The sequence below is a fragment of the Micrasema longulum genome, unplaced genomic scaffold (genome assembly GCF_059751315.1).
Source record: "Micrasema longulum isolate JH-2025_06_02 unplaced genomic scaffold, ASM5975131v1 h1tg001200l, whole genome shotgun sequence".
Taxonomy (NCBI): domain Eukaryota; kingdom Metazoa; phylum Arthropoda; class Insecta; order Trichoptera; family Brachycentridae; genus Micrasema; species Micrasema longulum.
In genome coordinates this window covers 206,878-216,528 of record NW_028278387.1, presented here as the reverse complement: position 1 = coordinate 216,528, position 9,651 = coordinate 206,878, and the positions used below count along the sequence as shown (strand labels likewise).

At 34.6% G+C, this 9,651-nt stretch overlaps 1 protein-coding gene across 1 annotated transcript in view; it reads right to left on the bottom strand.

Moving 5' to 3' along the window:
* Positions 1–236: 236 nt before the first annotated feature.
* LOC148276550 (synaptogenesis protein syg-1-like) overlaps positions 237–9,651 on the bottom strand; it is a gene marked incomplete at its 3' end in the record, with an annotated part of 138,637 nt that continues 129,222 nt past the window's right edge. The window contains exon 4 of the mRNA XM_088234100.1: positions 237–396. Within this exon, the coding sequence (XP_088090226.1) occupies positions 237–396 (160 nt within the window). The remainder of the gene's footprint in view (positions 397–9,651) is intronic.

Below are 9,651 nucleotides of genomic sequence, written 5' to 3'. Positions count from 1 at the left end.
CCTTGTTTGCCTATTCCCGACTCTTAAGAAAGAGAAATTACTAGTAATCGCGAAGAGAAATAAAAAAAACACTTTATTTAGAAAAAAATATCTAGTATATTTGCTTTCCTAGTGTAGTGTCAAAAAATCTGGAACGAAAACGAATCATATGTACATAAAACATCCTTTCAGGATAAATTCGCAATTTAAGTTTTTTTAAATTTATTCTTATTTAATTTTAAACATAAGTAACTTACATTGCACGCGCAGTTTCACAGGTTGAGAAGACGTCTCGCCACGTGCATTCGCCGCTCTGCACGTGTAAGCGCCGGCATGCTGCCGTGCTACGCGTTGCAGTACAAGAGATCTCGTGCTCAAGATAACTCCCGACGTCATATTCTGGATCACTTGTTTATCCTGAAAAAAAAGAAAAAACAATATTCACACGGTGTTTCATTTATAAATTTATTTATCTTAATTGAAATAGCGCACAGTCTATAAAATATGTGAGATGAAAAAAATGAAACTCTAGCTACAAAAATAAAGCGCTCGATACGTTTTTTTCATCCCACTCTTAATAAAAATATACTTAAAGTTCCAGATCTAAAACACCTATACTTTGCACTGGCAAATTCAATGTTGACATATAGTCTAATTGGTTTAATTCGAGATTTAAGGTTACGTCCAGAAAGTTGAAACTCGGTGATTTCTGCTATGTTTTGCTCTTCGCGATCAGAGAAGCCTTGGTCCATGTTTTGAAGAAGCCACCAAACAGACTGAAGAAAATAACGATCCTTACAGATTGCAAATCTGGCGTTCATGCAATAACTAACCGAAATTTAGTCAACCCTATTGTAATGGGCATCAGAACAGATATCCAGAAGGTACAAAGCAGACACTAGGACTTATACATTGGCTGGATACGGGGACACTGTGGAATCCTTGACAGCGAAAAGGCTGACGAAAAGGCTCGGGAGGCTACGCTCAAGAAGACAGCCCCCGATTTCGCCAACTTTCTACTCAGCTTTGCCAAAGGGAAAATAAAAAGCAGGACCCTTCTACTCTGGAAGAATCGTTATTCGAGTGATACTACCGTAAGTATAACTAAAATGTTTTTCCCTGCCATTTTCCATGCCTATGATTTCAGTAGAATGCAGAATGCTGGCTACGAGCTCACCCAGATGCTTCCGAGTCATGAGGGGTTTATAAACTACCTGCATCGCTTCAAGCTCTCCGAGATCGACAGCTGCCCATGCGACGATGGAACTCTTCAAGATGTCTCTCACCTATCGATGCATTGCCCCCTTTTCAGCTTTTAAAGACAACAGATGCGATGCAGAAGCCAGGGTGATTATCTACGCGACATCCTATCGGTGATAGGTAATAAAGAACTCACACGAGGGGTAGTATCATACATACCCAAAACAGTGCAGGCAATTGGTAAAAAAAAACAAAGTAGGAAACGAAATGCCAAATACTTTTCTAGCAGAACGGAAGCCCTGTTGACTATTGTCAACAGGCTGGCTTCTCCTGAAGAGTTATGAGTGGTTTTCTCTTCACATGAGCAAATGCTGAAAAGTTCCTGATTTGCCCACTTTAGCATATCCTTCCTGTTCCCAAAAGTTTTATAAAAAATGTTAAGTTATGTAATTGCAGAAAAATCGATTTGTTGAACTATAAACTTTGTAGATTATAAGCAAGGTAAATAGTAGCGCAACTCCCATATAAAAAAAAAAGAAAGTCAAATTGGTTTTTGGGGAGCTTGTATAAAAATCATCCTTAAACCGATATCAATTTAACAAAAATCATCAATGCGAGTAATAAAAATAAACAGTTTCTTTATCCGAGTGACTTCCTCTTCAAAGAATTCAGGGTACTTAACATCATTTTACCAGTACATATTAAGAACGGTAGTGGTGACACTCAAATAAAAACAAATACCTTAACGACAACCATAACACAAAATACTCCAATAGGGATCTGATACCAAGTGAAAGGGTCAACACATCAAGGCAATACTATCACGTTGGTAAAAAGGTTTATAACCTTTTGCCGGAATTATGGAAAGCGGGAGTGTTGTCAGATTGAGGAAAGTGTTGACCTCGCCCTTTCGCGACATGGTCGTAGAGGGTCAAAAGAGGTTAATGCATGCCGTGGAATCGTTTTTTTAGCGTTTGTTTTGAAAATGACCTTTGTTATATTTTGCTGTATTTATACATAAAATATAAATGTATTACATATTTTAATTCATGAAATGAAAACATGTGTATGCAATCAATCGTGTAAACAATATCAGTGGCATATTTCATTTCGTTTCGGTACGTAATTTATATTTTTTGACTAAAATGACAATTTGAGCCAGGTGTTAGTGTCTTTCTTTGATTATTTACATTGAATTTTCTCTTTCAAAAGTCCACAAAGCCCATAAAACATATTTTATTTACACTATGTTATTTTGGACAAAACGAAAAACCAAATCTTTTTTATACACCACAATTATAAAATAAAACATTGAGTTTTTCTACTGACATTTCTTGATGGAACAGCATTTTAACTATAATTATAAAAATACGTGTGTACTTTTATTCCACTTTTATTTATAAAAAGACATAGCTGTCGATGGAAATACCAACCAGCGGTCCCTGTTATAGTTTTAATTAAATTTAAATACATATAATTCATTGATTGATTCGGTGTTTATTTTGTAGAACTCCATATTTAAACTTATAATTTGAAATGAAACACTGATTTGAGTCTACTGAACACTTTATTTGGGGCAAACTGGGCGCTCTTTCTTAACTAGATATTCAGAACACATAAGATCTATCACACATAAGATCAAACAAAACTTATATTCTTATAATTGTTATTATCTTATACTTAAATGATTTTAGTTTAAATCATATTATTTCCATAATTAAATAAAATCATGATCTACAACCCCTGCTTGCACTTGTATATAACATATAAATTTGTTTAGTCTCCTACTAGTTTGACGATGTCAATCACGATGAAACCCGGTCACTGGTAAAAATTTATAAATAAAAGTGGAATAAAACTACATACGTATTTTTATTATTATGAATAAAACATTAATGAAAAATGAACATATTACAACATAGGCTAAGAACATTTTAGAGAAGGTTTTATAGAAGTATAGGCTTTATCTACTGGGCTTATGACCTGTCATTGGCTAGTTTAAGTGGCCACTTTACACATTGTGTAACATTCGCCATTCTGCTCTTTTTTGAATACCTTTATTCTTTCAATTCTTTTATCTGTTGATTTTTGTGAAGGTAAATTGCTGAAACCTTTATTTATGCGGGTGAGATTCATCTAATTGAATTATTTCACCTACATACTAGGCAACGCCTGGTTATGTTGATTTTTAGATTCTATACTTCTTCATGGACCAGGTGGATTTATAAACAATATTTTGAGTTTATTCAAATTTTTGTAGACAAGGACTGGATTTAACTCCCCGAGGAGCTGTTAATATTAACATATTACAACAGAGATGAAGAACATTTTAGAGAAGGTAATATTGAAGTCAAGGCATCTACAGGGCTTATGACCTGTCATTGGCTGATATTATTATTAGTAATATTAACAGCTCCCCAGGGAGTTGAATCCAGTACTTGTGTACAAAAATTTAGACAATCTCAAAATATTGCTAAAAAAGTCATTTTTTTATTTTATTAAAGTCAATATATGCAAGCTTTATCTCACGATTAAAAAACAGCGGTCATTATTTATTACTTAGATTTTTAAAAAATGTATATATGTTCCAATGTTTTGGTATATATTGATGTTTTTTTTAGTAGAAAATTTTGACCAATCTGTTTTTTGGTTGGCTAGAAGATATAAGTCCGCCAAAGTACTCATTCTTTGTACTCAAAGTATAAAAAAACTATCATTGTAGATTACGATCGACATGGATTTCGTAAGTTATGCTTGACATTTGTTTGGTTCGTGTTGTGTTGTTACTAATACTGTGACAAATAACGCATTATTTAGTGTTTGAGCTGCACATGCGCACGCAGCTTGTTCATACATGTACACAGAAATGTGGCATGGTCCAAATATTAACGATAGAATAAGCATAGTACACCTAGCTATCTTCTTTTTTTTCCACATCCGTCAAGTCATAAATATTTTTACAAGTTACCTTTTTCTTATACTGGGAATAAATAGTTACACCGGATATAGTTATTCCTTGGTCTAAGCTTTGTATAAGGAAATCTAATAACTTAGGCCCTTACTAAATTATAAATATCATATATTTGCACTAAATATCATGTTGAAATGAACCCTGGTCAAAATCAGGAGAAGAAACATGCCAAATCTGTCCTTAAAAACAATTTTCTTCTAAAACCAACCATTTTTTAATTTCCAAATGCCACTACATTTTGTAAGTCATCCGTTGAAAGACCTAGTACATTTTCCCATGATTATTTAATTTATTTTTCCTTTGCAGATAATGATATAGAACATAATGTCCCACTTAAGGGCCCATGCCAGTGGGGCTATACAAAGTTTAAGGCAGAAAGTAATGAGGTATTCAGGCTGTTTTCTCCCCCATAGAACGGACTCGCCATAGTTATGGGCCATTTGGGGGGTGACCACATGTTGAAAACGGAAAATTAAATATTTTCTTTTTTTTTATTTTACAGAAACAAGCAGTCGACAATGATATAATAACATACAAAAAGATACGGTTTAAGGACAGACCAGCAAAGTTTCTAAATAAAAATCATATATATTGAATTGTGGTACAACAAAAGGGTGTGTTTACGTGTATTTGTATGAGAGTAAGTGTATCGATGTGTTTGTGTGTATGTGCATGAGTATGTGACTTCCATATTCCCTTCTCAAAAATGTTTTTTTTCTCTGTTTCGAGAAATTTGGAAAGAAAATGACTCTAAACATAACATTTATTCATCAAAATTATTAGTACAAATGGCTGACCTATGAAACATTGGTCAATGGTAACTAAAATATGGAACGAAAGAAATAATTGTCGGACTAAGTTGACGTACGGACGTTAAGTCAATTGTGTTGTTTCCAAGTGTCGTCGGAGAAGTTTCTACAAGTTACTAATCGTATTCTTGTTTCATATACGGAACGAACGCAGGCCGTGCCCACACAAGCCCAAATTTAGACCCAATTAGATAGCGTTATGACCTCATTTTGCAACCTTCTTTCTGCTTGCGACAAAACGGACTATCAAGTAATAGTTTTAGATATTTTGTACCTCATTTAGTTTTTGCACACAAGGCCCGTGAAAATACACAAATATTGGTCGCGGCAAAACTTTACATGACACCAAGAACAAACTATAAAATGTTCATTCGCACTCACATTTGAAAATTTTGGAGAAAACATTTGGAAATTACACAAAGAAGAAAGAGAGTATAAACACAATAAAAAAATATGAAAAGAGTAATTAACATCGAACAAAAATATTTAAACAAATAAGGATTGAAAAATCAAAATTTCATCTGCTTCAAAGTGGAGCATGTGAACATAATCAGACGCCTCCGGGAGTCCTTTCTGCCAGCCAGCACTTTTGATTTTTCCCACAGCAATCCCGTGTTCCTTAGTTCCGCCGAAAAAAGCCAAATGATCGTCATCGACAGCCTTCTAGAACTGTGAGAGATTGCGGGTGCGAAAAAGAGGCAACTCGGTTTAAGAGGCAGAAGCCGAGGTATCCCAAACCTCTCGTTATATGAGGCTACTGCCTCCGTTCTCGGACTTTAATGTAAGATATGAAATCAAAACCAACTTATGAATACTTAATATTCTTTTCAAGCATACTAAATAAGGAAACAATTTTTTTTTTTTTTGATATGATCCAAAGTAGACACTTTCAAGAAACGCCCAAAACATCATTATATATCCCGTGAATTCTTAACTCCCTGAGTTTTACTTTTTTCTTAAATATGTATTTTAATCCCATTTTTTCTTTCCTTGGTTCCTTTTTTTCTCTCTCCTTCCAAACACACTATCTAATCCCACATTCCTCATCATTTAACGTGTATAACATACTTTAATTATTTTATTTTATTAAAGTTAATATGTGCAAGCTTTATCTCCTTATTAAAAAAACATCTGTTATTTTTAATTAATAAGGTTTTTTCAAAATTTATCTTTTGGTATGTATTGATGTTTTTATAAGTACAAAATTTTGACCAATCTTTTAATTTTGACCAATATTTTTTATAGTTGGCTTGAGATATTGCTTTGAGCAATAAGTCCGCCAAAGTATTTTTAATTAATTAGGTTTTTTTATTTATCTTTTAATATATACTGATGTTTTTATTAGTACAAAATTTTGACTAATCTGTTTTTAAGTTGGCTGGAGATATTGCTTTTAGAAATAAGTCTGCCAAAGTACTTAGTACTATTTCAAGTTGCTGTTTTAAATGAATAAATAAAAGTATTATACAACGCGTAATGAGTATTTTCAAAGGTGATTTGATTTGATAAAGTATCTATATGAATGTTGATTTAGTTAAATTGAAATAATTTTCATCAGTCCATGATAACCACACTCTAATCTAAATTTGGTGGTGCATAGGACACTGAACCACCAGATGTGGAAGGACAGCTCGTCGATGGTTTTAGCGCCTCAAAGACAGTTCGACGAATTAAGGTGGCGGAATACAATCATGTGGCTATCTCATCTGCTCAGATAATTCTACGGTGGTTCAAAAGGAACCTTCATGAATACTACGGTTAAAGCGGACCTCATTAATTCCACTGGTCGCCCGGAACGCTCCACGTCTTTCAGGTCAAAATTACCGTCTTTGAAACGTTTCATTCATATGATCTTCACCGTACACTGCGCAAATATCGCAAGCAGCTTTGGCAGCTATATTTACTCGATTTAACGCTAACACAAGAAGGTGTCAAAAATGCTCACTTTCGTCTACTTGACCATTCATTTTGAGGGCTTGTATTCAAATAAAATAATACATGTAACGAAAAAGCAAACACTTTCTTGGAGAGCAAAAAAAAATCATTCACATTACGTAAAACTTTAATTTAAAGTAATTAATATTTTCTTATGTGGCAACAATAAATTCTGAATTCGTAGATCTTAGATCTTGGAAGTTGGCGGCAGGCTGCAGAAGTCAAGAAGGGCACCCTATGAGTGTGTCGGTACGTTTATAGGCTTCTTATTTTTATTCTTTGAGGTGAGGGCCAGTGCTATTTAAGCTCCTGACGTCACTGCGACCTGTGAAGATATATTATGACGGGTTCCCGTGAATAGTTCTCGCCCTTTAGAGCTGAGCTTAGGCTCAGGTCTCTAAAGAGCCTGGGTACTGTGTGGAAAGCGAGAGTTTAAATTTTACCGAATCTCCCCCTCCAAGTCCAGGTCTATTCCCAGGTACATTCACATATAATGTGTAAAGATATTTCCTTTTCTGCACTGCAGAACCTACATCGAGAAGTTTCGGAAAAATTCATCCTAGCAAAGTGTTTGTTTAATCTGCAGTTTATAGGCGTACCTACGTCACTGATCTTTTGTTTTATCAACCTGTAGTGTCCGTTGTCTTTTGCGGTAACTGTTTCTCAGGAACCACACTATTTTGAAATTCGGAAAAAAAACACAACTTTTGGATGTTAAAACTCAATATTTCACCAAGAGAACTGTATTTTTCGTTCACCCCGACACTGTCATGGACAGTCCTACAGATTGTTATTCAAATGGATTCGAACGCAATTTATCGAAATCCTAATGAATCGAGTTAAGGAGGAAATTCGGGAATTAAGGCGGGAATTGCGGGAATTCCGTGTCTTGTGTCCGGTCGTCCAGTGTCCGCTCCGCCTGAAGCAATGCCGCCCCAGCGCTGTATGCGGAATATTAAAAGGTCGATTTTCTCGCAGGGCGGGGTGTGTTGTGCCAAGATCTGGCGATAGGAATAACATAAGGCCGAAAAGGTAAACGTAAAAAGACTCTATTTATGAGCTCCGTCCAACTACACGGAACGCCATTCGCAAATACAAATTTATATGGAGAGATGCCGGGTACAGATGGGGAAAAAACATCATTCATGCCTCTTTTATATTATGAATGTCCTTTTGATGTAAAACGTTTTAAGATACGTTTGATTTGGAATTGCTTTTCCTGGAAACTAAATCTGAAGATTGGGGCTAAGAGACTCGAGTTATTTTTATTAAAACCCCTTGATTCAAATATATAATTCCGCGTTTCATTACCGTATACACTGAAATGTCTGATTATTGTGTATACGGGATAAAAGCTGAGGTTTTATTAATATTAAACTAAATATAACGTGGAAGAACTTTTAATGACGAACATATAATCAAATAAACACGGTTTAAGACCATTGATATAATTTTTTTTATTTAATTTAAATTATTAATTAAATTAATTAAATTTTTAATTAGTTAATGAATTTTAAAATGGAAAATATGAGGAAATTAATACTCACTTGAAAACAATTACGGATTTACCGAAGAAGCATGGAAAAGTTATCTTAGAAGTAGAAATACAATGAAAGAATAACTGAGATCGATGTTCACTCTTTTTTGAGACTGAACAATATGCGCTTAAAAATACAGTTGTAATAAGGGGAATTAAAATTTAAAACAGTTACAGCTTGCCCACCACCTGAAGACATATGTCTGCTTGGCGGTGCCCACATACACGGAAAAGCTACTCGTTGCCGAACGAGAAAAGTTTCCCGAAGGAGCTCTCTATAATCTGGTAGCCTTGGCATTTTTGTGCTGAAAGAAGATAATCCAATAGTACATAATGTGTACTTTATTGTATTGATAAAAGAGGGAAGTGAATATTTCACTCACTATGATTAAATTGATTGGACATGATCAAGTCACTGAAATTATTACAAAACTGTTTACAGCCTTGAAATTATTTTTGAAAGCTATCAGATCTGTATTTCCGACAGGACCTATAACAGGGCCACGGATAGTAGCGAGAAGTTTAGTAATTATAGAGAGAGAAAATGGACAAGACCACAGAATGTGTTTTTTTATTTAATTTTTATATTGAAAATAAATATTTGCGTTCTTATGATTTACCCAAATATTTAATTTTGAGGGCCATTTTCAACGAGTTGTAAATAACTCACTATTTGAAAATGGGATCAAGAGAGTGGGATCTGAGCCACGGACCTCTGAGCCGTGAGTCCGAGACACGTGGGACCACAACCCGATTGATTAGGATATCCGCAGCAGCACGAAGGGGAATCAACAATATTAAAAACAAATAATTTGTCCTTGAATTTACCATGACCTGATAAAAGCTGCGTAGTCCAGTGATCATGGATAACAAAGTGAAAAAAAGGGTGGATGTAAAACTTTGATTTAAAAGGTAGTTTAAACTTAAGTATTTTATTGTTCCTGGACCGGAACTTATACGCCAGTGCGCTTATTTATAACATTTAATCCAGCGTAAAGGTCTTATCCTAAAATTTTATACCCCAAGCTGCTGTTAATACAAAAACCACTTGTTACCATACAGAAGGTATTTTTTTCTGCGGTAAGATCAATTATTTTATATATATATAAACACGGCTCACTTAGTAAAATAGCTATAGACGGTATAATACAGCTTTGCCCTTTACAGTTAATGAAGTCACGCGTCAAATATTTTACTATTTGTTGCCAAACACATGAAAA